At 40.9% G+C, this 23,755-nt stretch overlaps 1 protein-coding gene across 5 annotated transcripts in view; it reads right to left on the bottom strand.

The window, feature by feature from the left end:
- Window positions 1-23,755, bottom strand: part of nek4 (NIMA-related kinase 4) — a 61,697-nt gene that overhangs the window by 5,150 nt on the left and 32,792 nt on the right. For 3 of the 5 annotated variants that reach the window (XM_072582062.1, XM_072582061.1, XM_072582066.1), the window contains 10 exons: window positions 22,827-22,934; window positions 20,769-20,923; window positions 20,075-20,210; window positions 14,952-15,356; window positions 13,689-13,745; window positions 10,767-10,904; window positions 5,558-5,698; window positions 2,758-2,824; window positions 1,805-1,920; window positions 76-170 (listed from right to left, as the gene is read on the bottom strand). In XM_072582062.1, coding sequence (XP_072438163.1) covers window positions 76-170; window positions 1,805-1,920; window positions 2,758-2,824; window positions 5,558-5,698; window positions 10,767-10,904; window positions 13,689-13,745; window positions 14,952-15,356; window positions 20,075-20,210; window positions 20,769-20,923; window positions 22,827-22,934 — 1,418 coding nt within the window. The remainder of the gene's footprint in view (window positions 1-75; window positions 171-1,804; window positions 1,921-2,757; window positions 2,825-5,557; window positions 5,699-10,766; window positions 10,905-13,688; window positions 13,746-14,951; window positions 15,357-20,074; window positions 20,211-20,768; window positions 20,924-22,826; window positions 22,935-23,755) is intronic. The other 2 variants (XM_072582063.1, XM_072582065.1) reach the window with 2 other exon arrangements.

Raw genomic sequence — 23,755 nt, 5'->3', positions numbered from 1 at the left:
TTTAGGATATAAGTGTGGTTTCCTTGATTCCCAAACTGGGAATATCACCATATAACAAAAAGTTTAAGTATTTACCCTTCTTTGCAATCCCCCTCTGATTTATCAGTTGAGCTGGTTGAAGAGCAATATTCATCATCATCTGAAAGGTGAAGGGATGACTCACTCACGACCTGTTAAAATAAAAATAAAACAATTAATAAATTAATTCAAAATCTGCAACAAAATGTTGCTTACAGTACAATTTGCTTCAGTATTTTGTTTTGAAAAGGGTGTAACTTTTAAAACTTGAGATTGTACAGTGACTACTAAGTAGGAAGTAAAAGCAAATACAGTGGCTGCTGGATATCTGAAATAAAAACAGAAAATGCTGGAGAAACTCAGCATCTGTCCAGACAGAAACAAGAGTTAAATTTGTGTCCAAAGACTTCCTCAAACGATGGAGGAAGAACTGCGTGAACAATGTTGTTATTTTCAAAAATACTACAATTATTTAGGATTTTTTTCACCACATCGTTACAATTATTTATCTAAAATGAAAAATCACCAAATAATACTTATTTACAGCCATTCAGATTTCTACCGAAAATACTGAAGTACTGAACAGCCTCACTTTTAAACATGAGGATAAGCATATATCAATTCAGATTTTACAATATCTCATTTATACTGTCACAGTATTAGGGCACAAAATTTTAATATCAAAACTTTTAGACCTTGAAAATATTATCTGTTTCCCAGAGCGAGGAATAGATGATGGTTTAAAGATTATTCCAAAAGAAAATTCCGAAAGACATTCCTGGCTGCCCCTTCACTTATGTGAATGTTCAGGTCACTGCATCTTATTGTGTGCACCACTTTTGATTGGTTTCTATTATAGTTGCTTGGTTCACCTTAATTGGTACTTTTCATCCCAAATTGCTTAATGATTTTGCATTCATTCAGTTGTGATTTCGTGTTGAATTAATGTTATCTGCATGTATTAAAATCTGGGGCACCAGAAAATAACCGATACACAATAGATGGAAGAGTTTCGTACAGATTCAATCTCTCATGGTAGTTCTTGCTATGAATTGCAGGTTATTCAGTTACACTACATAATAGAAAATGTGCTACCACAGCTAATGTTTAGAGGAGTAAAGAACTATTTTGTTTAAACATAGCATTGTAGAATTTTTGATCACCATTTAGGGGATTGAATACTACAACAATTTGTTTTTATATAAAAATGAGAGTGTGTGCTCATATACAAGATATATACAAGAATCAACTAACTTGCAATTAAAAAGAGACTGCATTGTAAAGACCTTAAATGATTTAAATAATATTCCAAATGTTGTTTGTTACAGAAATTTTTTATTAAAACTTGCTATTTTTAAAAAAAATCCCCAGCATAACATGTTATGAATAACTATAAAATAAACAGAAAAAACTATTTTAAAGTTTAACCAGCAGAGACAGAGAAGGCTCCAAATTCCCAGAACGACGGAAAGCAATTAAATTTTAAATTCATAAGACCATATGACATAGGAACAGAAGGAGGCCATTCAACCTGTCAACTCTGTTCTGCCAATCAATGAGATCATGGCTGAACTTATAGGCCTCAATGTTTTCTGTCTTTCCTCTATAATCTTCGAGTCCCTTACTAATTAAAAATCTGTTTGTCATAATACTTAACAAAAAATTATTTTCTTCAATGTTTTCCAGGAGGAGATCATGCACTCATGTGCAAAAGGTTTTACTTAATATGACTTACTGTAATGTAAATGGCACAGAATACAATAAATTCTAATGATCATAACATCACCTTTCCATGATAGGTGGTGATATCTGATAAGGATTGGCTGACTTTCACCTTTTGGTTCTCTGTGTAAGAGTTTGCTTCTAAAGCTCCACAATGTGAACTCCTTCTTGAAGTGAAAACTGTTGAGCAAATGTAAACAATTGGAATTAGTGTAATTTTACAACCAGAATTCATAGAATCATAGATTCATACATTATGGAAACAGATCCTTTGGTCCAACTCGTCCACACTTGACCAGACATCCCAATCTGACCTAGCTCCATTTGCCATCATTTGACTCATATCCCTCTAAACCCTTCCTGTTCATAAAAGTGGGGGAAGGCGACTCAACCGTAGAAGCATACTTGGAATGTTGCTATCCAGACACCAGAATGGATTAAGCAATAAAATTAAGCACTGCTAATGCTGGAAATCTGAAATAAAAATTGAAAGAGCTGGAGAAACCCAGCAGCTCTGGCAACATCTCCAGATTCAACGTTTATTTCTCCAGATTCAACGTTTGAGTCAAATATGACATCTTTGAAAAAGGACATGGGCTGGTACTAGTAGAAATCTTATAATGTCAATCCAGGTGGAAAACCTTTATACCAGTTTTTCAGATCAGACACCTACAATGGAGAAAGTAGAGAAAGAGTCATATACTGTGGCTACTTAGGATTCTTTTCCACTGACTAGCTCAAGTTTTCAGTTTGGTTGTCCTGGAGTTAATCCTCAATTCATGCAGAGGCAGGAGTTCTGAAGTTGCCCTCTGGAATCCTTGACCATGAAAACCAAAAATCAGAAATTGTGCAGCGATTCACCTATGACCTCAATTAAGGTCAGGGTTGGACTATCAACAATTACTGTAAAGGTTTAAACTTGAATAACTGTTAGATGAGCTAATATCATGAGGGTTGTGACATCTGTAGTAAAGAGTCAATACCTCCAAGAGAGAAAATAAACCATTCAGTGGATACCTGAATGAGGGAAGTTTTCCTTAGATTGTTTTAATCTCCTTCGTTCTCTGGCGGATAATGGACGATCCTATAGCAAAACAAAACAATTTTAGAGTGAAATTTTAATTCTATTTAATTCTATAGAGTGCCATTACTACTTTGTTCACTTGTCCATTGGATGTCCCAAGATATTTAACAGGAGCATTTTAAAAATTAATCCAGCCACATGAGGTATTATGTCAAATGAACAAACGTTTAATCAAAGATGGAGGCTAGAAGGAGAGTATTAAAGGAAAGAAGTGACATAGACAAGTGGAAAGAAGTAGAAAGATAATTTCAGAGTTTAGGGCCTATTAGAGTGCACTGGAATAATCAAGTCTACAAGTAACAAAGACAAGAATGAGAGTGGGACACTACAGACAACAGTGCAGAAGTGGGAAGAGAAATCAGTGCAAGATTTAGTCTGGCTACAGTTTAATAGCTAAGAATAAAACCAGTCAAGCATAGTCCATCTAACTGGATGCGTCAGCGGAGAGGAGGATGCTGTGGTCAACCACGCCAAAGGATGTGACTAAGTCAAGAATAGTGAAAAGGATGGTTTATCTTTGTCACAGTCACAAAGAATGTCACAATCTGCTGCTGCTACTGATGGTCTACAGCACTTATGGATGTCCAGTCTTGATTTACGTAGGGGAGAGCATTTGTAGTTGAGATCGAAGGAAATCAGTTGGTTCAGATTAATCTTTGCCCGGAGGCTGGAGTAGAATTTTAATGCTATAACTTTACCTGAGTAATCATTAAGCTTAAGTGAGTGGAAACCCTTGAAATTCTTCAATTTTAAGGGGCTTTTTTAAGAGTTCAAGAGTGCTGTACATTGAAATTTTCAACTTCCTGTGCAATTTCTTCAGAATCAGTTGAATCAGGAATTCTGCATGTTCCCAATGTGAAATTCCAGTCTACACTGCTGAAACAAGTATTTAATCATTGGAATCCCTGAATCAATGTTTCAGGTTGATGACCTGTTATCAAAACTGGAGCAAATTAGTGGAATAAGGGATCATGATCTGAAATCACTGAATTCAATGAGGAGTCTTAAAGGTCATAAACAGTCTGCAGAGTATTTGCAGCATCCAAACCATTTTATTTTTATTTTACGGTTTAGTAAATCAGTTTGGCAATTTAAAGCTCAATCCATAGTTTTATGAAACACTGATTCTGCTGCTTGCAAGAGAAACGGGTGAGAAGGGTAAAGAGAAAGGCCGGCCCTTTTGACCAGCAACTATTTAGGCCCTTAAATAGCCAATTATTGGTCACTTAAGGGCTTTAACATGCCAGTTATAGAGTCATAGAGGTATATAGCACGGAAACAGACCCTTCTGTCCAACCCGCCCATGCTGACTAGACATCCCAACCCAATCTAGTCCCATCTGCCAGCATCTGGCCCATGTCCCTCCAAACCCTTCCTATTCATATGCCCACCCAAATGCCTTTGAAATGTTGCAACTGTACAAGCCTCCACCATTTCCTCTGGCAGCTCATTCCATACACGTGCCACTCTCTGCATGAAAAATTTGCCTCTTAGGTCTCTCTCATATTTTTTCTCTCTCACCTAAACCTATGCCCTCTAGTTCTGGACTCCCTCATCCCAGTGAAACGACTTTGTCTATTTATCCTATCCATGCCCCTCAATTTTGTAAACTTCGATAAGATCACCCCTTGGACTTTGACACTCCAGGGAAAACAGCCCCAGCCTGTTCAGCCTCTCCCTATAGCTCAAATCCTTCAACCCTGGCAACATTCTTGTAAATCTTTTCTGAACCCTTTCAAGTTTCACAACATATTTCCGATAGGAAGGAGACCAGAACTGCACACACATTCTAACAGTGGTCTAACCAATGTCCTGTACAGCTGCAACATGACATCCCAACTCCTGTACTCAATACTCTGACTGTTAAAGGAAAACATACCAATGCCTTCTTCACTATCCTACTTACCTGCGACTCCACTTTAAAGGAGCTATGAACCTGCGCTCCAAGGTCTCTTTGTTCAGCAACACTCCCTAGGACCTCTCCAATCATCTGCGTTCTTGGTGGGTCTGGAGGGTAATCGGGGAACAGGTGTGGGGTAATGGGGCAAGAGTCATGGTGGCATGACTCCCTTGCTCTTTCATCAGACTCCCCACCCCCAAAGATGATTACAAGAAGCACATGCCTTGATAATGCTGGATCCTCTGTAGAGTAGGATTTGACTGGCAAATTTGAGGATCGCAAGCTCCTGCCTGATTGGCTGGCAGCTTCGGACAACCCAGGAACCAGTGTCAAGACCTGCAACTTGCTGAGAAACTAGCCAATTAGCTCTTAATGAGCTAGCTGCTGGGCGATATAGCAAGTTTTCTCAGTACAATAGTGGGATAGTGGGTTATATGCTCTCCCAAAAAAATCCACCCTTAGAGTGCAACAAGTTTACATATAGGAGTGGTTGGTGATGCTCAATCCAAAATAAGTGTCAAGTAGAAATCCTCCATCAATGATTATGTAACATTAATATATTGTATGCAAACAATGACTAGACATGCTTTGGGACTCCTGATAGTTAATGGTAACAGAGAGTCAAAGTCACATGTGGTCCTACTCTAGGCAAGATGAATTTTTCCTACCCTCCTGACTGCTGCACTCCTCATAAAGTTAATCTTAATGCCATGCACCCAAGAATAATCGAATTAGCCTAAGTGAGATATAGCACAATGCAAAGAGTAATGAGTCTTTGTGAAAATGATGATAAAGCTCTCAATATATTAGAAGATAATCATCAACATACAAACCTGCGAGGCTCCAATTTCATTATTCTTTGAGTTGGCTATTGATGTAACAATTTTATCGGGATTATTCTGCAGTTTCTTTATGTAAACATTCGGCTCATCATGTGGTAGAGCAGGTAATTGTCTAGGAGCTGATGCTTTCACCTGAAGATTTAAAACCATTATTTAAAATGATAAAAATCACCTCCACCTGTTCAAACCACTGTGTGGATTCTAGAAATGAGATGATGGTGGGTAAGGGAATTTTTAATTCTTTCATGGGACGTGATAAATGCTGGCTGGGCCAGAGCTTTCTGCCTATTCCTGATTCCCCTTGATACTGTACATTGCAGGCTTATGCAACAGGTAACATGCAGATAACCAACATGGAACAAAGATTATACTGTGCCGTGAAGACAGATTAATTTCTACTTGCCAAATCTTGTTTTAAGTCGGTGTGGACTTGTTGGGCTGAAGGGCCTGTTTCCACACTGTAAGCAATCTAATCTAAGTAATCTAATCTAATCTATATAGGTACTTTAAGCATAGCTGGAAGACTGAAAGCAGCTGTAACTAGAGACATTGAAAGAAGATTCTCAAGTCAGGGGCTGTCCCCCCTCCCAAATTTAGTTCTGATGGACTTACTAGTAAACTCAGCAACATTAATCATTAAACCTTGCTGATTGTATGCGTGACTAGCATGGACATGGAGAGGAGTGGGTGGGTGAATGAGTGGCTGGGGCAGAGGTTGATTAGATTGGAGAATGACTGGGATCCTGAGTGGGTGAGTGAACAAGTGACAAGCTGGGTAGGTGGCCGACTGGATGAGTGAGTGAGTAGGAACTGCGGAACAGTTGTAGGCCATTCAGCTTGTTGAGTCTCGTCTGCCATTTAATATGATCAAGAATGTCAATGGCTTTTACACATATTATCTCCGTGACCATTTGCACCACCGATAATCAGAAATCTATAAACTTTAAACATACTCAAAGACTGAGCTTCCAAAGCCCTCTTAGGTAAAGAAGTCCAAAGATTCACCCTCCTCTGAGTAAAATATATTTCTCATTTCAGTCCTAAATGGCATTCCCTGGTTCTAGATCACCAGCCAGGGGAAATACCTTAACTGTATTTGCCATCCTAAGTATCTTTTAGGTTTCAATAGGATCACATCTTATTCTTCAAAACTATGTAGAATACAGGCCCAGTTTGCCCAATCTCTTCATAGGATAGTCCAGTTAACAAGCCTGGTGAACCTTTGTTGCACTCTGTCTGTGATAATATCTTTCCTGGGATAAGGAGACGAAAGCAAGTACTCCAGATGCAGTTTAACCAAGCTCCTATACAGTTGAAACAAGACTTCATTATCCCTGTACTCAAATTCTCTTGCAATAAAGGCTAACATTTGACTCGCCCTCTTAATAGATTGTTCAATCTGTATGTTGGCCTTCAGTGACTTATTAACAAGGACATCAATCAAGTCCCTTTGCACATTCACATCTTTCAGCCTCTCACTGCTTAAGAAATACTCTGCACACCTAGTTTTCCTACTAATGTTGATAACCTCATATTTTTACACATTATATTCCATCTGTCATGTTCCTGCCCAATCACTAAGCCTGTCCAAATCTTCCTGAAACATTTTGCATCTTCCTCATAACTCACTTTCCTACTTAGTTTTGTATCAAATTTAGACACACAAAAACTGAAGGAACTGTGGATGTTGTAAATCAGAAGCAAAAACAGGAGTTGCTGGAAAAGCTCAGCATGTCTGGCAGCATCTGTGAAGCGAAATAAAAGTTAACATTTGAGGCTCGGTGACCCTTTCTCAGAACTTCAACATATTATATTTGGTCCCCATATCGAAGTCATTGATCTATGTGGTGAACAGTCGGGACCTAAATATTGACCCTTTCAATATCACACTAATCAGCCTGACAATGTGAGAATGACAGATTTATTCCTACTCTCTGCATTTTGTTAATCCTACAAACTGAATGGAAGGCGATACTAGTTTATAAAATAAAATCCACAAAGTAGAGAGTAGAAGAAATCCCAGGCTAAGGGCAAGCTATTATCAACCCCCACTTACATCAGCTGAGGCCAACTTGGGATGTGTCCACCAGAGAGAGATCACGGTGAGTGATACTTAATAAACTCTTTAGCTCACCTCTGGTTCCCAAGCTTTTCCTTGGCGATTGGAACTTATAGAGTCATAGAGATGTACAGCATGGAAGCAGACCCTTTGGTCCAACTCCTCCATGCTGACCAGATATCCCGACCCAAACTAGTCCCACCAGACAGCACCTGGCCCATATCCCTCCAAACCCTTTCTATTCATATACCCATCCAAATGCCTTTTAAATGTTGCAATTGTACCAGCCTCCACCACTTCCTCTCGCAGCTCATTCCATACATGTACCACTCTCTGTGTGAAAAAGTTGCCCCTTAGGTCGCTTTTATATCTTTCCCCTCTCACCCTAAATCTTCTAGTTCTGGACTCCCCGACCCAGGGAAAAGACATTGTCTATTTATCCTATCCATGCCCCTCATGATTTTGTAAACCTCTATAAAGGTCACCCCTCAGCCTCAGACGTTCCAGGGAAAACAGCCCCAGCCTGTTCTGCCTCTCCCTGTAGCTCAAATCCTCCAACCCTGGCAACATCCTTGTAAATCTTTTCTCAACCCTTTCAGGTTTCACAACATCTTTCCGATAGGAAGGATACCAGAATTGCATGCAATATTCCAACAGTGGACTAACCAATGTCCTGTACAGCCGCAACGTGACCTCCCAACTCCTGTACTCAATACTCTGACCAATAAAAGAAAGCATACCAAACACCTTCTTCACTATCTTATGCACGTGCGACTCCACTTTCAAGGAGCTCTTAACCTGCACTCCAAGGTCTCCTTGTTCAGCAACATTCCCTTGGACTTTAAGTGTATAAGTCCTGCTAAGATTTGCTTTCCCAAAATGCAGCAGCTCACATTTATCTGAATTAAACTCTATCTGCCACTTCTCAGCTCATTGGCGCAGCTGGTCAAGATTCTGTTGTAATCTGAGGTAACCTTCTTCGCTGTCCACTACACCTCCAATTTTGGTATCATCTGCAAACTTACTAACTGTACCTCTTATGTTCACATCCAAATCATTTATGTAAATGACAAAAAGTAGAGGACCCTGCACTGATCCTTGCGGCACTCCACTGGTCACAGGCCTCCAGTCTGAAAAACAACCCTTCACCACCACCCTCTTGTCTTCTATTTTTGAGCCAGTTCTGTATCCAAATGACTAGTTCTCCCTGCATTCCGTGAGATCTAACTTTGCTAACCAGTCTCCCATGGGGAACGTTGTCGAACGCCTTACTGAAGTCCATATGGATCACATCTATTGCTCTGCCCTCACCAATCCTCTTTATTACTTCCTCAAAAAACTCAATCAAGTTTGTGAGACAGAGGCTGAGATATTTCTATCAGCGATAGTTACAGGCTCCGGAAGACTGGAGGTTGGCTAACGTGATGCCACTGTTTAAGAAAGGTGGGAAGGACAAGCCAGGGAACTATAGACCAGTGAGCCTGACATCAGTGGTGGGCAAGTTGTTGGAGGGAATCCTGAGGGACAGGATGTACATGTATTTGGAAAGGCAAGGACTGATTAGTGATAGTCAACATGGCTTATGGTCTAGATTTCTTTCTCTGTCTAGCTCTGCTTTTAGCCAAAGAGGTAAAAAAGGGTTTTATTAGTTAGCTCTGCTGTTTTGCACATTTTAATGGTTATTTTTATTATAGGATTTATTTTAGTATTCCTGAAGAAGGGCTTATGCCCGAAACGTCGATTCTCCTGCTCCTTGGATGCTGCCTGACCTGCTGCGTTTTTCCAGCAACACATTTTTCAGCTCTTATCTCCAGCATCTGCAGTCCTCACTTTCTCCATTTTTATTATATGGACAACTTAATGCTTTGGATATTTTAAAATTTATTTTACTGGGCTAGTAAACCTCATCTCTTCGAAATTTGCTCACTGGTCCCCAGAGTGAGAGAAAAGATGAAATGTTGCTCACTCTGTCAAACAAAAAAGATTGGACAACCCTGAAATGTAGGAACCAGGTCTGGCATATAAGCAGTTGGAGAATAATGAGCTTCACTAACAACAGGGAACACTAATTCATTTGTGCTCCAAAGAAAATTGGAACGTAACATTATTTATCATAGTGTCGAAGAAAGCATATTAGCTTTTTTGTTAAATATATCATAACAATAAGTCTACATACTGTATTTTGGGATTTGAAACTTCAACGAAGAGGCAGATGAACGTGGGTCAGTTCTATATAAGTTCTGACTTCAAATGGATCAGAAATATTATTGGAGCAGTGATTTAAGTGCATCAATTCCAAGTAAGCAGCTGACTGCAGTCAAGTGCCTAGCAGAATCCTAGTAGTGTTTGTGGTGCAGCAGTAGTGGCCCTACCCCTGAACCAGGAGGCCCAGATTCAGGTCCTACCTGCTCCAGACGTCAGAATAGCTTTAGGAAAACAATTAAATGAAAGTAAACCCTAGTGGTGTTAAATCGATGGAACATTTAACCTGCTGAATTTACAATAGATCTGAAAGCTATTAGTTTTAGCTTTTGAGTTCAGTTCAGAAGAATCAGGAGTTCAGTACAGATGGGGAACAGTCTCTCTTACTAGAAGAATCAAACTTTTAGTTCACAGAAATCAGTCATTCTAGCTAATGTGTTTGAGTTTGTCTAATCCAGAAGACCTTGTATGGAAATCTTCAAATCGTTAAAATTGACAATAGTTTAGGCTACCAGAACTGTGAAAGATTCATGCCAGCATACTATGAACGAGACTAAAAACTATGTCAATTATCCAAGGAAAATAAACTGGAAAGAATAAGCTAAGAAAAAACTTGAACAGTTTAGATAAGAGTAAAATTCCTCTTAAATTGAGTAGCTGTAAAAGGATAGTATTGGGACACAGAATGGAATTTTGTTTTTTGCTGTTTGTGGTTAAGATCTTTCTAACTGTCTTTTATATCTTTTGTGAAATAAACAAATTTTCTGACATTAAAGAACAACAGTGCCTCTTGTGCATATGTTTCAATGACTAACACCATAGTGACCACCTGCAAAAATCAAATAAATTATCTGTCAAGATAAGTTTCACTCTGGAGTTTGACGTGTCCAATATTACCATTAGCTAGAATCATAACAGTACGTATATTCAGCTATTTACCTTTTCAGTCTTCTTTGCTAGCTCATTGTTCTTCTGTCTACACTGTCGTGAGATTGAGGGCTCAGATGAAGAACAATGTGGCAGGTAAGGCACTGGATCCCTTAGAAGTTGTTTTGTGACCTTCTCTGAAGGGTCATCCTAAAGTGAGTACAAAATTATACTGTTAATTCGTTATATCTAACACCAAGTAGCTCTAATACAAAATATGTCTGTTAAAATAGACTGTTAACACTCTTAAAATCAAATCGTTCATGCTTTTCTGCTCAGTGTACAGAACTTCACAATAAACCTGTGTTGGCTGATGCCCACATCTACAAACATAGGGTAGAATTTAATGCTGTTATCACAAGTAGTGGCAGATGAAATTTAATTCAGATAAATGCGAGGTGCTGTATTTTGGGAAAGCAAATCTTAGCAGGACTTATACACTTAATGGTAAAGTCCTAGGGAGTGTTGCTGAACAAAGAGAAATTGGAGTGCAGGTTCATACCTCCTTGAAAGTGGAGTCACAGGTAGATAGGATAGTGAAGGTGGTGTTTGGTATGCTTTCCTTTATTGGTCAGAGTATTAAGTACAGGAGTTGGGAGGTCATGTTGTGGCTGTACAGGACATTGGTTAGGTCACTGTTGGAATACTGGGTGCAATTCTGGTCTCCTTCCTATCGGAAAGGTGTTGTAAAACTTGAAAGGGTTCAGAAAAGCTTTACAAGGATGTTGCCAGGGTTGGAGGATTTGAGCTATAGGGAGAGGCTGAACAGGCTGGGGCTGTTTTCCCTGGAGTGTCAGAGGCTGAGGAGTGATATTATAGAGGTTTACAAAATTATGAGGGGCTTGGATAGGGTAAGTAGACAAAGTCTCTTCCCTGGGGTCAGGGAGTCCAGAACTAGATGGCATAGGTTTAGGGTGAGAGGGGAAAGATATAAACAGACCCACGGGGCAACTTTTTCACACAGAGGGTGGTATGTGTATGGACTGAGCTGCCAGAGGAAGTGGTGGAGGCTGGTACAATTGCAACATTTAAGAAGCATTTGGATGGGTATATGAATAGGAAGGGTTTGGAGGGATATAGGCCGGTTGCTGGCAAATGGGACTAGACTGGGTTGGGATATCTGGTTGGCATGGAGGGGTTGGACCGAATGGACTGTTTCCATGCTGTGCATCTTTATGACTCTCTGACAAGTGAGCCTGGAGGTGGAAGGTTTGTTCAAGAGAGCAGGAAGGCATCTGGTGGAGACCCCATCACTTTCCCAACTCTCCTGCATTAAATATGGAGTGGGCAGCCTTTCTACTCCAAGGCTAATTGAAGCTCTGAGGGCATGACTTATGGAACTCACTTCACCATCACACATTGCAGCAGCAATGGATCGGGCATGCCATGTATGTATGCTTATAAACTCATGGAATCTGTGCCCAATGGAAACTCCTAACAGAGGCAAAAATTACCCCAGCAGAAAGACACCTCCCTGCCCTTGATAATGGCATTCAGCCTTGTCTTCTTCATTCCAGATGAAGGGCTTATGCCCGAAACGTCTATTCTCCTGCTCCTCAGATGCTGCCTGACCTGCTGTGCTTTTCCAGCACCACACTCTCGACTCTGCCGCCCTCACTTCCTCCTCGTCTTCTTCAAGACTACTTTGACTGTTCCCAGTTATATCACCCTACTCATGTCCAACTGGGGATGAGAGCAGTGATCCTTTTTCTGCCATACCAGCAGTGACCTGCTACAGAAGAGTTGTGAGCCTCCATTTGGACATTTGTTCTCATAGATGGGACATCTGCTGAACAGCGGAATGTGTGGTAGAAAATTACCACCAGTGAAGCCAGGAAATTAAATGGCAAGCAGAGCACTTCCTAATTGGGGTGTTAATTCAAAGCTGCTTCGAGAAATAACACTGGCAGTATTGCCCTCAGCTCTCCTGCAGTGGCCAGGCTCATTGGAAAAACCATTAAATTCTCCCGATAGTTTCTGAAGAAGCATTCTTGCTTCAAATGTTAACCTACTTTTACAAATGCTAAGGGTCTTTTTTGTTTAGGTAATTTGTCTGCTGCAGCTTAATACATTTACAACTCCAAAGGAAGAATAGAATATTTCTTGCAGGGATCAGCATAAGAAACAACATGCAGTTAGTATAGGATGGTATAGTAAACCAGTGGATGATATTATTTGATTGAATTGTTGAATATGGCATTCCAATGTCCATGCATTTATTATATATTGCAATTATTATATATTCATATATATTCATAAATCTGTACGTTTCCCCAAGTTCTATTTTGAGCATTAAAAACACTGAGAAATATTATCCTCAGATGTTTAGTTACCAATAAAGCTTCAGGAACTGCATATTTAGCAAGGTTACCAATTCATTCTGGAGAATACAAAACTGTGTCAATCTAGATATGACAAAACCATATATCAAAGCTGTAAAACCCAATTAAATGATTTTTAAAAACTACATAATATTCATTTTAGAATTTCTAAAGAAAATCCTTACGGTTTGTTAAGTATACACAGATAACTTTCCCTACTGCTCTTCCACGAATCGATAGATGCCAACCACCTTGGGAAATTTTCATGGGTGAAATTTTGTAAGTTTCTCTAAACCCAATATTGCAAATAATCCAGCACCACAGTGATTTTCATTTGTTATACCTTATTAAAAACACATAGCAATGGATTTTCAACACCTTAGTCGTCTTTTTCATAATGTGGCTTCAAAGTCTTTTCAATTCACAACCTTTCATTTAAATAGATCAAGATAGCTGTGACTTGTCGATTGATGAAATATGCTCTGCTCAGTAATTACGTGACAGCAAGTAATTAACAAAAAAAATTAAGGTCTTACAATTACAATGCTGATACGATTGGATGAAATGTTTATTTGAAATTATATTTTAATCAGAAACAATACATTATACTTACTGTTACTCTAACTGGCACAAATGGTTGCAGCAATTTTTCTGTGGAGTCAAAAATCTCCTGTCACAACAAAAATACCTGTTAAATCTTTCCGACCTTACATTAAAGCCCACTATAGTCATTGCACCTTATATGTCCAGATACTGCTGTTTATCACAAACACTGATCTCTTAGTATGCAGACAGTCCCATCAGATCTATCTGAAATCATACTGAGATTGCCATCTGAATCTTTGATGGAGACTGGTGCATTTATCAGCGATAACTTAAAAATGTGTCTAACTAAGCAGTAGCACCAACATTAAGATTTTGGCTCTTCTTAAGAATAGTAGTGCATTCAATTTATTAATTCTCTTTAAACTGAAAAGTCAATAGACTCGGAATCATGTCTAGCAAACTATTTGCAGCAAAGATTTTGCAAGATCTTTTACTTGCAACACCTTTCAGATCCACAATTATTGGTAAATCTTTGCTGCTTTATCTATGATTTTGCTTAAGCATATGTGTTAACCCAACGATTTGTAGAAACAAAAGAAAAAGAACTGAATATTCAAGGATAAAGCTTATTGATAAAATTGCATACACAGGATGGAGTTTAATGCCCTTCTATCTGGAACTGAGTTCCATGATAAGGGAGAGCTGTTAGATCAGCCAGAAAAGTGTAGGGTGAGGACCCAGTCTCTTTTCTGCCTCTTTCCTTGTTGGGAAAGCTTGGGGTAGCCTTCTCTCCAGATGCTAATTGAGACTCTGAAATAAGTAATTAATGCCCACATAGAGGACTCATCCTGCCACCATTAGTAATAACCTAGTGGTGGATGGACATTTGTCATGCCAGGAGACCAACCAGTCTTATTCACTGAAGAATATGCCATCAGACATTGGATTCCCATGAGTGGCACTCTCTGCCCTTTCACCAAATCATTCTTTGTTTCCCTGTAAACCCTATTCTACCATTAGTTACCTTTCTGAACCTAGGTAAAGGCAGAAGTGCATTACTGACAATGGCTACTGCTCCTGAGATCCTGTTGATATTGAGGAACAACTGGTCAATCTTGAAGGTGGGATTTCTGCTCTTCTGGAGGAATTTAACGTTCCATGTAGCTTTATTCGTCACAGCAGGATGCCAGCTGTCAATTAGGGCCTAATTTCCTTGGGTATCCTGAAGATCATGTTAACAGAGATTTCTGCCGATCTCATTAAATTCTGCCTCCAATTTCATCGACAAAGTAAAAAGCTACAGGATTTTTAAAACGTAGCAATTTCATACCTGCATCTCAGATGACTGTTCTTCCCGAAAGGCAGGCTGAATCAGTTCAATAGTGTCATTCTTTCCATCAGAGAATTCAGATAAGGTTTGGTTATCAGATTTTTCTTCCAGCATTACACCATTATGTAGTTCAGTATAATCAGCCTGAGCACAGCCGGCAGGTCTTTTGGCTCCTTCATTAAGACAGCCTTTTAAATTGGATAAAGGTTCAGCCACAACGATACCATCAGAATTAGTGTTCTTTCCTTCACTTCCATGCACAATATTAATATCTAATTTGCTTATTGAAGCTACCGAGTTTGCAGTACTGTTCAAAGTCTGGTGAGAAATATCTGAATATTTTTCTTTTTCTTGATTGTCACAAGTCTTGTCATTTGGCTTGCTTTTCGAAACTGTTTTTTCTTCCTTAATCAAGATGACAAAAATAGTTCTTAAAATTACACAACCTTAAATTTCATTTTTTGGACACTTTATCAAATATTTACATACTTAATTACAGATTAAGTGCACAAGTTAATTCTCTTCAGTTCTTAATTCTTTTTCATTCTCAGAACGTGGCTTTATTGCCCATCTCTCGTTGTGCCCGTGAAGTAATGGACGCATAAAAATACAATAACCTGAAGCTGGAATCGGCAATTCAGCCCCTCAACCATGCTCTGTCATTTGATACAATCATGGCTGATCTCAAATCAGCTAGGAGAAAGTGAGGACTGCAGATGCTGAGGATCAGAGCTGAAAAATGTGTTGCTGGAAAAGCGCAGCAGGTCAGGCAACATCCAAGGAGCAGGAGAATCGACGTTTCGGACATGAGCCCTTCTTCAGGAATGAGGAGGGTGTGCCAAGCAGGCTAAGATAAAAGGTAGGGAGGAGGGATTTGGGGGAGGGGCATTGGGAATGCAATAGGTGGAAGGAAGTTAAGGTAAGGGTGATAGGCCGGACAGGGGGTGGGGGCGGAGAGGTCGGGAAGATGATTGCAGGTCAAGAAGACGGTGCTGAGTCCGAGAGTTGGGATTGAGATAAGGTGGGGGGAGAGGAAATGAGGAAGCTGGAGAAATCTGCATTCATCCCTTGTGGTTGGAAGGTTCCTAGGCGGAAGATGAGGCGCTCTTCCTCCAGGCGTCGTGTTGCCATGGTCTGGCGATGGAGGAGGCCAAGGACCTGCATGTCCTTGGCGGAGTGGGAGGGGGAGTTAAAGTGTTCAGCCACAGGGCGGTTGGGTTGGTTGGTGCGGGTGTCCCAGAGGTGTTCTCTGAAACGTTTCGCAAGTAGGCAGCCTATCTCCCAAATGTAGAGGAGGCCACATCAGATGCAGTAAATGGTGTGCGTGGAGGTGCAGGTGAATTTGTGAGGGATATGGAAGGATCCCTTGGGGCCTTGGAGGGAAGTGAGGGGGGAAGGTGTGGGCGCAAGTTTTGCGTTTCTTATCGTTGCAGGGGAAAGTGCTGGGAGTGGAGGTTGGGTTGGTGGGGGGTGTGAACCTGACGAGGGAGTTGTGGAGAGAGTGGTCTTTCCAGAACGCTGATAGGGGAGGGGAGGGAAATGTATCCTTGGTGGTGGGGTCTGTTTGGAGGTGGCGGAAATGACGAAGGATGATACAATGTATCTGGAGGTTGGTGGGGTGGTAGGTGAGGACCAGTGGGGTTCTGTCCTGGTGGCGATTGGAGGGGCGGGGTTCAAGGGCGGAGGAGCGGGAAGTGGAAGAGATGCGGTAGAGAGCATCGTCAACCATGTCTGAGGGGAAATTACGGTCTTTGAAGAAGGAGACCATCTGGGCTGTTCGGTATTGGAATTGGTCCTCCCGGGAGCAGATGCGGCAGAGGCGAAGGAATTGGGAATATGGGATGGTGTTTTTACAGTGGGCAGGGTGAGAGGAGGTGTAATCTAGGTAGCTGTGGGAGTCGGCCGGTTAATAGTGAATGTCCGTGTTGAGTCGGTCGCCCGAGATAGAAATGGAAAGGTCTAGGAAGGGGAGGGAGGAGTCTGAGACGGTCCAGGTAAATTTGAGGTCGGGATGGAAGGAGTTACTAAAATGGATGAACTGCTCAACCTCCTCGTGGGAACACGAGGTAGCGCCGATACAGTCATCGATGTAGCGGAGGAAAAGGTGGGGGGTGGTGCCAGTGTAGCTGTGGAAGATGGACTAGTCCACATATCTGACGAAGAAGCAGGCATAGCTGGGGCCGAGCTACGCCTGCCTCTTCGTCGGACATGTGGAATAGTCCATCTTCCGCAGCTACATTGGCACCACCCCCCATCTTTTCCTCCGCTACATTGATGACTGTATCGCCACTACCTCGTGCTCCCACGAGGAGGTTGAACAGTTCATCCACTTTACTAACACCTTCCACCCCGATCTCAAATTTACCTGGACCGTCTCAGACTCCTCCCTCCCCTTCGTAGACCTCTCTATTTCTCGGCGACCGACTCAATACGGACATTACTATAAACCGACCGACTCCCACAGCTACCTAGATTACACCTCTTCCCACCCTGCCCCCTGTAAAAACGCCATCCCATATTCCCAATTCCTTCGCCTCCGCCGCATCTGCTCCCGGGAGGACCAATTCCAATACCGAACAACCCAGATGGCCTCCTTCTTCAAAGTCCGCAATTTCCCCTCAGATGTGGTTGACGATGCTCTCCACCGCATCTCTTCCACTTCCCGCTCCTCTGCCCTTGAACCCCGTCTCTCCAATCGTCACCAGGACAGAACCCCACTGGTCCTCACCTACCACCCCAACAACCTCCAGATACATCGTATCATCCTTCGTCATTTGCGCCACCTCCAAACAGACCCCACCACCAAGAATATCTTTCCCTCCCCTCCCCTATCAGCGTTCCGGAAAGACCACTCCCTCCGGGACTCCCTCATCAGGTCCACAGCCCCTACCAACTCAACCTCCATTCCCGGCACCTTCCCCTGCAACCACAAGAAATGCAAAACTTGCGCACACACCCCCCCCCCCCCTCACTTCCCTCCAAGGCCCCAAGGGATCCTTCCATATCTGTCACAAATTCACCTGCACGTCCACACACATCATTTACTGCATCTGCTGCACCCGATGTGGCCTCTTCTACATTGGGGACATAGGCCGCCTACTTGCGGAACGTTTCAGAGAACACCTCTGGGACACCCGCACCAACCAACCCAACTGCCCAGTGGCTGAACACTTTAACTCCCCCTCCCACTCCGCCAAGGACATGCAGGTCCTTGGCCTCCTCCATCGCCAGACCATGGCAACACGACGCCTGGAGGAAGACGCCTCATCTTCCGCCCAGGAACCCTCCAACCACAAGGGATGAATGCAGATTTCTCCAGCTTCCTCATTTCCCCTCCCCCCCACCTTATCTCAGTCCCATCCCTTGGACTCAGCACCGCCTTCTTGACCTGCAATCTTCTTCCCGACCCCTCCGCCTCCACCCCCTCTCGGGCCTATCACCCGCACCGTAACCTCCTTCCACCTATTGCATTCCCATTGTGCCCCTTCCCCAAATCCCTCCTCCCTACCTTTTATCTTAGCCTGCTTGGCACACCCTCCTCATTCCTGAAGAAGGGCTCATGCCCGAAACGTTGATTCTCCTGCTCCTTGGATGCTGCCTGACCTGCTGCGCTTTTCCAGCAACACATTTTTCAGCTCTTATCTCAAATCAGCCTCAATTCCATTTTCCTGACCAGTCTCCATAACCTTTAAACCGATTACTAATTTAAAAATTGTCTATCTCCTCCTTAAATTTAATTAATGCCCCAGCATCCAATGCACTTTAGGATAATGATTTCCACAGACTCACTATTCCTTGACAGAAGTCATTTCTCCTCAACTGCTTTAAATCTGCTACACCTTATCCTAAAATTATGACCTTTCATTCTAGAATGCCCCACGAGGAACCATCCTTTCTACATCTCCTTTGCCAATCCCCTTTAGAATCATATATACCTCAATTAGATCTCTCTTTCTTCTCGACTCCTGAGAGAATAAGCCTAAAGTACTCAATCACATCATAAGGCAAAACTCTCATCTCTGGAATCAATCTAGTGAACCTCTTCTGAACTGCCTCCAAAACAACTATATCCCTCAAGTAAGGGGACCAAAATTGTCCACAGTACTCCAGGTGAGGTTTTACTTTGCCTTGTACAGTTGCAGTGACGCTTCCTACTTTTATACTCTATTCCTTCCCCAATAAATGCCAAAATTCAATTTGCTTTCCTTATTACCTGCTGTACCTACATACTGTTTTTCTACTCAAATTGCTGAAATTGGTGTGGTGACGTTGCTCCTTATGTGTTGTATTGTTTTGCCCCAGCAACAACGATGGAGGGTGAAATGTTCAAGGTGTCATTTGGATTGGAAGGGAACTATGATGCACCTTGCTCCTGTTGCCATCATTCTGGATTAGTGGTGCTGGAAGAGCACAGCAGTTCAGGCAGCATCCAAGTAGCTTCGAAATCGACGTTTCGGGCAAAAGCCCTTCCCGAAACGTCGATTTCAAAGCTACTTGGATGCTGCCTGAACTGCTGTGCTCTTCCAGCACCACTAATCCAGAATATGGTTTCCAGCGTCTGCAGTCATTGTTTTTACCTCCTATCCTGTTGCCATCAATCATCTGGATATGAAGCTGCAAAGCTTGGAGGTTTTTCTTCATAACATACCATTTACTATGGTAATGCAAATCTGTAGGCACATCAATATGGTCTACTGTGGATCGGCACACAGCGTTAATCCCATTTTGTTCAGTGCTAGTCTAGCTTCAAAACACATGATTTTGGGAAGCCACCAATGGAGTAGTTCTCCATTACCTAGTCAGGTGCCTGAAATGAAAATGAGGTTAAAGGAGTCCAAATCAGGTTTTTCCTGTGGCTTAATTCTTTCTATTCCCTGCTGGCTGGTCTACAGTAACATTGACATTAGGTTGGAAGCTGTTTAGCAGAGAGAAAATAAGACATTCCAGCATACCTCAAAATGAAGAAAGGAAGGGCTAATGTGGAGAAAGCAATTGTATTATCTTATGAATGAAAAATGACAACGATTTCTACAGGCAATGCACAGAATCATTAAACTACTTGAAATATTCAATTGAAAAACCTTCACAAATCTTCACTGGGGTTCTGAGCTTAGAATTCTTACCTTGATATATTTCTTGGTGGGATCCATGTCCAAAGGGACCTCAGATTCACACTGTGAATTGCGCTTCAATGTCACAGTAGAGGAATTAATGGGTTTAGATTCTAATGAGGTTTTCTTACGTGTTTTCATAGCTCTCCTACAATACATAAAAAAATTACAAATAATCATCGTCACAAGTCTTAAATTTATTTTTACCAGTTTGAATATGTATTATCTTCCTGTACTCTCACAAGTTAAAGTACTAAACTACCTTCATACTTCAGTCTTTTAAGCTATCTTGCCTGGTTCTCCGAAAGCACTTCGCAGACAATTACAAGGTTTCTCCAACCTTTCCTCACAACTCACATCTATAGTACTAATGTTCAGTCTCTCAAACTGCCTCCAGAACTTGAATGCCTCATCTGCATGTCAGCAAAACAGAAGTGACACTGTCTTCAAGATCCGAGTGAATAAGCAGCTTGTTAATAACTTCCTCTGATAGATATTTTACTGCTTTAATTATGTAATTCAATATTCCAGTGCTTTGTTCACTGCTACTCTGCATTTGCTGAACATGTTTTGCATCATTTACTGAAGACATAGCAGTTTGCCAAACATCTTATTTTAATGTAAAGAAAATGTAACTGCATGACAAATATGTTTAAAGATTTAATTCAACAATTTTAATTTCACATTAGTTATCAAATATACCTACACTTTTGTGGCTTCCAGGAACAAAGCAATATGACTCTTGATGTACGACTTCCTGAGAACAGCTTTGACATCCGGTCGTTCCTCAGGCTTTTTGCTCAACATGCTATGTATCAGCACTCCCAGCTGTTCACTGTATTCCATTGGTATAGGTGGAAGCTACACAACAGATATTGATCAAGTAAACAATATTCTGTATAAGTCTCCAATATTACTCCTATTCTAAATATATCAGGTTGAATTTTTGTCTAGTGATGGAGAAATAAATGGAATCAGGAACGATAGATTTTGACAACAGTACTTGAAGTACTTTCTCAACCCTGCATTATACTTGTATAGTCTTTTTGTGGGTTGGGAAGGTTTTAGATCATGATCTTGAAAATTCTTTTGAAGTTTTGATTGCTTGACAATTTGAATTTTAGCCTCCTCTCCTACTTTATGCATGCTTGCATAGGTTTTGTAATGAGAAGTTCTGAATACTAGGTACAGGGTAAATCTGCTGAAAAATTCAAGACATTGACAGGTAAATGTTAAATCATTTGATAACTTCAAATTTTAAGTTAGATTATATTAGATTCCCTACAGTGTGGAAACAGGCCCAACAAATCCACACCGACCCTCTGAAGAGTAACCCACTAGTGCAGCTGTGTTTTAACCACAGTGATTCATTATAGGCACTATAACCTGCAAAGGTAATTCCACTATTACAGTGACCAACATTAGTTAAGTGTTGAGATTACGTTTTACACTAAATGTTATAATAAACTCAAAATCATTGAAAATGTGCTGAGAAAACTGCTGTCATAGACTGAACTATGGTATAGAGCCATTTCTCTCAGGAAGGATCTGTGTTCATGCTTTGATTAATAGTTTCAAGAGATTATTAAATTGATTTGGTAAGTGAATAAGTGTTTTGTTTTTTCAACTTGGTTGACCACTTGAGAACATTTTTATGAAAGCTTTTGTGAATACATGCATTTCAGTATGTTTGAATAACAGTTTTATTGAATTCTTCATTTATCTTGTAATGCCAATTTCAAAGGCATTCTTATTTCTCCCTGTAGTGACTAGAGAATGGTTGTGAAACATAGATGGGAGTGGCAGCATGGGGAGTATAAGAGAATATAAAAATGCGGGGGCAAGAAGGCAGCAAACATATTTGGGAACATGGAATAAAAGGGCATGGGATGTCATTGGGCTATGAGGAAATATGAAGACATGAATTACCATGGAGAGGGTTGAGGCAAGGGAATAAAAGTTATGAGGGTTGGGTGGGAACTAAGGGGTGACACTTAGAGGCCAAGAATAATGCTGGGAGCTGGGATGCTGTCCCAGAAGTCAACACTGACGTTCTAACCAGCCTGCCTCAGCACCTCCACTTCTCTAGCAATATATGCCGGCTCACAAAGCCTGAGCTCCACAATTTCCCTAGTAATTCGAAAAAGGCACAAGGGTTGAACATATTCCTTTATTTTGCAAAGAAACAGATCCTTGTATATGAATGTATTTGCTCCTTACAAGCATAAATCCTCCATGTTACAAATCAACTGATTACCCTTACTTGATTCTTATTACACTCAGGATTGTTCAGTAAGCAGTGACTAGGTGTAAAATCACACCTAACAGCAGACATTTTGTTTTGGATTTTGCAAACCTAGGCTGGTTGAGTATAGCAAATACTCTGTCATTAGGGACAATCAAAGAAACCCGTTGTTTACTTCAATCAGCCAATTGTTGGGATGTATGGCTCACCTCTCTGGATATTATTAATACTAAATTACCTTAATCTAATTTTGCATTGCTTAAAAATGTGGTAACTTCTTGACTTTTAAATTTGTTTCTCAATGTTCATCTATATTTGTGACACTAGTGATGAATCGATGTGTAGGTTCGTTCTTTTATATTATTAGCATTGATTCTCAAGATAGGACAGCAGCTGGAAAAACCAGCATTTATTGCTCATTTTTCTTTACATTGAGGACTTCTTGAACTTTTCAATATTGGTAAACCAGGTAAAGTATTTAATAAAGTTAATAGAAAAATATCATGGAATGCACATTACCTTTCCTTCAATAATCTTGAAAACTAAGGAGTTCATATCCTTGGCATTAAAGGCATGTTTCAAGGTTGCCATTTCAAATACACAGCAGCCTAGGGCCCAAATGTCAGACTACACAGAAAATGAACAAAGAAAAGCTTCAGACAGACAATATTTTTATTATTATTTTCATAGCTTCTCTACAAAAATGTTGCAATAGCCCCACAGTTCTTTAAAGCTTCTCTTTAAATTACACTGTCCTGAGTAAACTCAGCAAAATCGACTTGTCCCTGGGAGGTAGGGAAGAATAACCTCTCTTTCAGCTTTAACACTTATTCGCCGAGTTTCTGAGGTTTAAGAAAATCTGGCAGTTAAAGGGAAGTGACGGAAATGGTATGTGGTTTTCAGTGCTGTTGTGAGTTAGGAGCCAGGGATGTACTTCCCTGGCTTCCCAAGCGAATCTGTTCCCACTTTAAATGTACAAATGCCCAGTTAATCGAAAACCCACCAATAAGTAGACCTCAAGCTGCTCTCCAGAGTAAGTTATTTTTGCACTAATTTCTTATCAACAACTCTTACTACTATTATCCCCTACCCACTAAACTGCATACCCCTCAACCCAATTCCCACCCTGCAACAGGGATCTGAACTACTCCTGAGTTGCAAATCTGCTGCAGCAGAGAACTATTAAACACAGTGGCTTCTGGGCAGTACACATGTTTAAAAACAGTCACTCTATGGCATAAAGATCAGCAGCAATCAGATAAATCCCCACAAGAAATCCAATTATCCACCTGGAAATCCTGCTTCATTAAATATTGCAGCCAATGAGTCACTTGAAAATTTCAAGGTTATTACCTAATCTATACCATGATAGCTAAGAGACTGATTGGAATGGAGTTACAATTGGTTTCAACACCCACTCAAAAATGGCAAGATAAGACACCAAGCTT

Source organism: Chiloscyllium punctatum, chromosome 12, assembly GCF_047496795.1.
Source record: "Chiloscyllium punctatum isolate Juve2018m chromosome 12, sChiPun1.3, whole genome shotgun sequence".
NCBI classification, from domain to species: domain Eukaryota; kingdom Metazoa; phylum Chordata; class Chondrichthyes; order Orectolobiformes; family Hemiscylliidae; genus Chiloscyllium; species Chiloscyllium punctatum.
The sequence above is the reverse complement of the archived record's forward strand: the minus strand, read 5'-3'. Positions and strand labels throughout refer to the sequence as shown.